Source organism: Limulus polyphemus, unplaced genomic scaffold (genome assembly GCF_000517525.1).
Source record: "Limulus polyphemus unplaced genomic scaffold, Limulus_polyphemus-2.1.2 Scaffold311, whole genome shotgun sequence".
Taxonomy (NCBI): Eukaryota; Metazoa; Arthropoda; class Merostomata; order Xiphosura; family Limulidae; genus Limulus; species Limulus polyphemus.
The window spans coordinates 471,289-476,681 of NW_013665921.1; the positions used below are offsets into that span (position 1 = coordinate 471,289).

The 5,393-nt window shown below is 33.7% G+C and overlaps 1 protein-coding gene across 1 annotated transcript in view; it reads right to left on the reverse strand.

Annotated features, from left to right (window-relative positions):
- Positions 1-4,665, reverse strand: part of LOC106457281 (fasciclin-1-like) — a 99,571-nt gene extending 94,906 nt beyond the window's left edge. The window contains exon 1 of the mRNA XM_022383144.1: positions 4,238-4,665. Within this exon, the coding sequence (XP_022238852.1) occupies positions 4,238-4,339 (102 nt within the window). The 5' untranslated portion in view covers positions 4,340-4,665. The remainder of the gene's footprint in view (positions 1-4,237) is intronic.
- Positions 4,666-5,393: the final 728 nt, after the last annotated feature.

The window sequence follows — 5,393 nt, forward strand, 5'->3', positions numbered from 1 at the left end:
TCTAAGTAAGAGTTTGTTTTTCTTCCCTATTTGTAAAAAATCCTTACGTTATTAAAACCAAAACAACTTTTATGAAGTTTAAATTCGCAGGACTGTGTTATCATAACATTTGGTTTTTATGAAAACAGTTTAATGCTTTTCGATAGTTCAATCTTTTGTTACTTATTATGTGTATATATAAACAAACTGCATCATCATTCGCTGTATCGGATTTTTAGGTCCGATTTTGTTGGACCTGAGAGGGTCAGGTGCACAAATTACAGCTTTTGCTTAGCCTGTTTTGAATTTCGAGTAAAGCTACACGAGGCCTTTCTGTGCTAGCCGTCCCTAATCTAACAGTGATAGACTAGAGGGAACGCAGTTAGTCAACACCACCCACCGCCATCTCTTAGGCTACTCATTTACCAACGAATAGTGGGATTGACCGTCACATTATAATGCCCCTACGACTGAAAGAGCCTCCCAGTGGCACAGCGGTATGTTTGCGGACGTACAATGCCAGAAACCGGATTTCGTTACCTGTGGTGGGCAGAGCTCAGATAGCCCACTGTGTAGCTTTGCGCTTAACTACAAATAAACGACTGAAAGAGCGAGCATATATGGTGACGGGGATTCGAACCCGTGACCCTCAGATTGCGAGTTGAACTCCTTAACCAACAGGCCATGATAGGCCTACTGCATTCTTTATTAGAAAATAAGACTGATAAAAGATTGAATGTTTGCATTAAATCTGAAAGATATTTAACCAAAATGAATGGAAAACAGGACAATTAATGATAAAATTAATTCTAACGTAGCATAAATTTGTATTTTACAATATAATTTATTACTTAATTTGAAAATATATATGTTTCCACGATCAACATATTGCCACATCAGGTGACGCTTTGCTATTTCCCATCTGTTTGTTATAAAAATCAAGTGTTATATTTCGAATAACGTATTAGATTTATAAGAATAAAACAATGTATTGTAAAATGTAGTTCATGCTCTAAATAAATCAGAAATAAAAACGACTTACTCTCAGATAATCACTTTTCACTAAAGTTTTGTTATCTTTGCTGTAGTTAAGTTTCTTTGTTTTCAGTTTTTACAGATTTTCACTAATTACTTCCGGCATTTTAAAAAAATTTCTCTGCCGGTTTTAAAATTACTTAAATCTCGATTTGGCTTTATTTGACTTTGGTATAAAACTTCTCTAAAAGTCTGTTGTTTTTATTCTAAGGAAGAGCATTCTCTATTTTTCTTGCTTGTTAAAATTGATTGAGTCTTATCAAAGAAGCGACTGTTTGGGTGTTTCATAAAAAACACAAACATATAAGTACATCAAGTCTTTTGTTGTTGTTGTTGTTGTTGTTGTTTTCAATTTAAGAAAAACTGTTACATGTAAACATCATTACGATTGTGACAAAAATTAATATCATTTTTTTACAGACCAACACTACTACACTTTGAAGTTTGGTTTCTACCCACCGATTCATATTTGTAAACTTAAAAACTTAAATATTCCATAGAAACCGTGAAAAATGAAATAAAAACCAACAACAACAACAAATAACCGAATATATAGTTTAGGATATCAAACTACTTCAATAATATTTCCTGGAATATAATTGCTCTATTTTGGCAACTCCTCATTTACATATAATAATAATAGTTACAAAACTACACATGGATGGTTTGAAAACTATCTTAAGAAGAAACGTACAAATATATATTATACGTATTTTACACAAAAATACTTTATTTCAATCTGCACTTTTATATTATAACCAACAATCCTTTTAACCCTAATTAAATGTAATCCGTTCAAAAATGCAATTTTATGTTTCTGTTGTTTTCTGCTTTATTGACAATTGCCGCTATATATCAGCTATATATATATATCAGTGCCTGATGCATACCTAACGTCAGTCGGATTTTTAATGTAAAAGGGTTCTTTCGAAACTGCTCCTCCCCTAGTGGCTCTGAGGTAAGTATTAAGATTCAAACCGCAAAATACATACTCATAGTGGGCACAGCACAGATAGACCATTGTGTAGCTACGGACTTAACAACAAACAAACATTTGGAAATCGTGTATTCCGTATGACGGCAAGCGTGAGAAAGAAAGTATAAACTTTTAGTGTTTTGACCTCAGTATTTTTTTATATAAACGGGTTAAATGTGTTAGAGAATATATTTTTCTCTTTTAATCAAATTGTATGTAAAATAATAGCTCGAGATATTTGTCCAAAGAAAATTGATCTTCAAACAGTTAAGACCTGATCGAAGGACAAAAAAAAAACATGGTGGGAGTGACCTTGTATTTCGAGATTAACAAATAGAAGCTCAAAACGATTGGACATCGTTGTACAGGCGGGTTTGAGCCTTTCACTCTAGAGAAGCCCAGCATTCCCACAGGCAAGAAATAATGGAGGGAACTGCCATGAAAGTAAGGTTGCACGGTAGGCTTAGTGGAAACGCTCTATGAAGCTCACTGATTGGCAGGGGATATTGGTCAGAGAGATATTGATTGTACGTTCTTAAGCCCTTTTTTTTTCCCCTTAAACACAAAATTCACTTTCGGTAAAACCAATTATATACATTTGAACCATTGATTTGTGAAGTAGCTTATTCTGAGAAATATAGTTTTGAAATTAAATAAAAAACTGAAACTTCACATTTTTTACCATTTTTTGTAATCTTTATTATTAAATAAAGAAATGAAAACCAACTAAAAATCATCATAAAAAGAAAAGTCAAGAACACCAAAACTCAAGAATGGTAACATTACACAGTAATAGTATTACGGGTATAATAGCTTTTAAATGTTCTTGAAATGAAAAACAAAATTTATTCTGCTACCAATTTCAAGAAGAAAAACATTTTTCGAATTAGTTGCACTTAAAAAAAAAGTTAAAAAGAAATGAGGGATTTTTTGGGAACTCTTTTACTTGCACCCCCCCCCACCCACCACCACCACCACCCCCACCCCCCGGTGGCACAGCGACAAGTCTGAAGCTAAAAACCGGATTTAGATCCCCACCACCCCCACCCCCCGGTGGCACAGCGACAAGTCTGAAGCTAAAAACCGGATTTAGATCCCCGTTGGCTGGCAAAGATAATGTAGCTTTTTTCTTAACTAAAGCAAGGTTTTGTTGTAAGAGTAATTTGTATTTATTTTTTTACGTCAGATTGCGAAGGTATTAAATTTTTCTTTATTTCAGTGAGTATTGGTAGTTTCAATTTGAACGGCACCTACATGGGCTAAACAGCCAGGTCTAATATCCCTAGGGTTCAGGAGTAATCGCTTACAGATATACTCACCACAGGCACAAGATAACCTTCCGCCTCAAGGTATTTGTTCATCTTTAAACCGAATAACGGAATTAGCTGTCATTTTTGTAACGTACTCAGAGCTGAAAGTGCTAAATGTCCTGCCCATTTTAGTTGGAAAATGCAGAACGATAAATAACCTATTTGTGATCACACTGAATACGTTAGTACGAACAATGAACCAATTCCTAAGTTACGAAAATAACACCACAATGTCTAGTGTTAATGTGCGATAAAAATAAAGCTCCGAGTTGTAGTAATCACAAACACATCAAAATATGTAGTTACACGCACAATGTTATATAAATCTATCTCACTCTTTTCACTGCAAGACATAATAACAAATTAATTTATTTTAAGAAAAAACTAGTTATATCTCATCGTTGTTTTTTATTTTATTGTTTGTTTATTGGGCTGAACTATCAAACAAAAACAAATCAACCTCAAGTATGTTGCTGAGACTAAATGTCGACAGTGCATGCATCATTTATACACTTATCTATATCAAAATACCTTATTAGTTGTAATACTATATAAATAAAATGGCTGTTACCTAACTGGTGGGAAATGTAGATGAATTGTCCCCACCGGGACAGTCTTATATCCATTACATAAAGGACATATGTGCTTAATGATCATGCCAAACAGCCACATAATACACTCCGAATTAAATATATAAAGGTATACTAATCACAACAGAACTGTTCTACAATTTAATAAAAGTTGGTTTTGATATAAAATACAATATAAAAAGAAACATATTGTTCTATTATGCATGACCTTGGGAAATGTATGATTGATATCTGCTTTCATATATTTACACCCTGCTTTATAGCAAAAACAACGTATAAAGATGTAATGCAGAAATTCAAAAATTACCATTTTTCTTACTTTGTTACGAAGTGCTTCTGCTACCTACCTTAGAAAGTCTGTGATCGCCTTTAAGCGCTTCGTAAACGCTTTCCGTTGATGCTATAATAGTCCAGCTGAGCATGAGACCTAAGACTAGTGCTAACTTCATTTTTTAATTCCTAAGATGGAATGAAACTATCAGATACTGTGATGCTCTGGAAACCTATTTTCTGATCTGTTGGCTTCACGCAGTGTTAAGTAGTTATGGCGACCAATATTTTGTCGAAATCCTTTACAAACGTGTGGATTTAAAACTCTGCACTCTCTTACAGCACTACCTATCAAAAAGTAACGTTACTCAGTTCTGTCACCAAAAACAGTTGACGCCTCCAAGGAAAGCAGTAAAACAATGAACCTGGTAGGTTACCAGCGAAGGGAAGTTTCAGGCAGACTCTCCACAATCTGCCGCGCCAGAGGGAATCCTTCTTCTCCTTCTGCTCAGCTATTCAACCAACCATAGGCGGCGCCACCGATATGGTCGGCCGCTAAAGCGTGCATTTGATTAGTACCACGCCCGTACTGTATTTTCAGAAATGACAACAATTCTTTTCCTGTCTATAATATTTTAAACTGTATTCCGACTTTTGAATTTTAATATTAGTTACTCTAATATATACATGTATATATACACACAGTAAGTGGATACAACTTATACAAGTTATCTGTTAAAGTATTAAAAGTGTTCGTGAGAACCACCTTCTCTTAACACGAAATTGTTTTATTCTTCTAAGTTATAATTCTGAAATGTATTTTATTTTGTCCTTCTTTTCAATATTGCTGCCAAAACTTTTCTCTTTTCCTAAGAGATTTTCTGAATGTTAAAAACGTTCTCGAAATAAATAGTGCTGCCCTCTAAGAATCAATATCTAAATAAAGAATGTAAAATAATTCTAGCTTATAACTCTCCTCTTCGTATCTTATGAATCATAATATTTCAATTAATTTAAAATAAAATTATGTTTCAAAAATATATAGATATTTGAAGCGATCTCAAGTTATCTATTATCAGTTTTATAGTGAGATACGACACGAATTACAAAATTGCCTCATTCTAAAGGTTATATAGACACTCACAGTTTATGAGACTTTCAAAATATCATTATTTATTAAGTGTTGTATATGGAAGTCCAGGTGTCAAGTGGCATTCGTGTTCCTGAAATTAA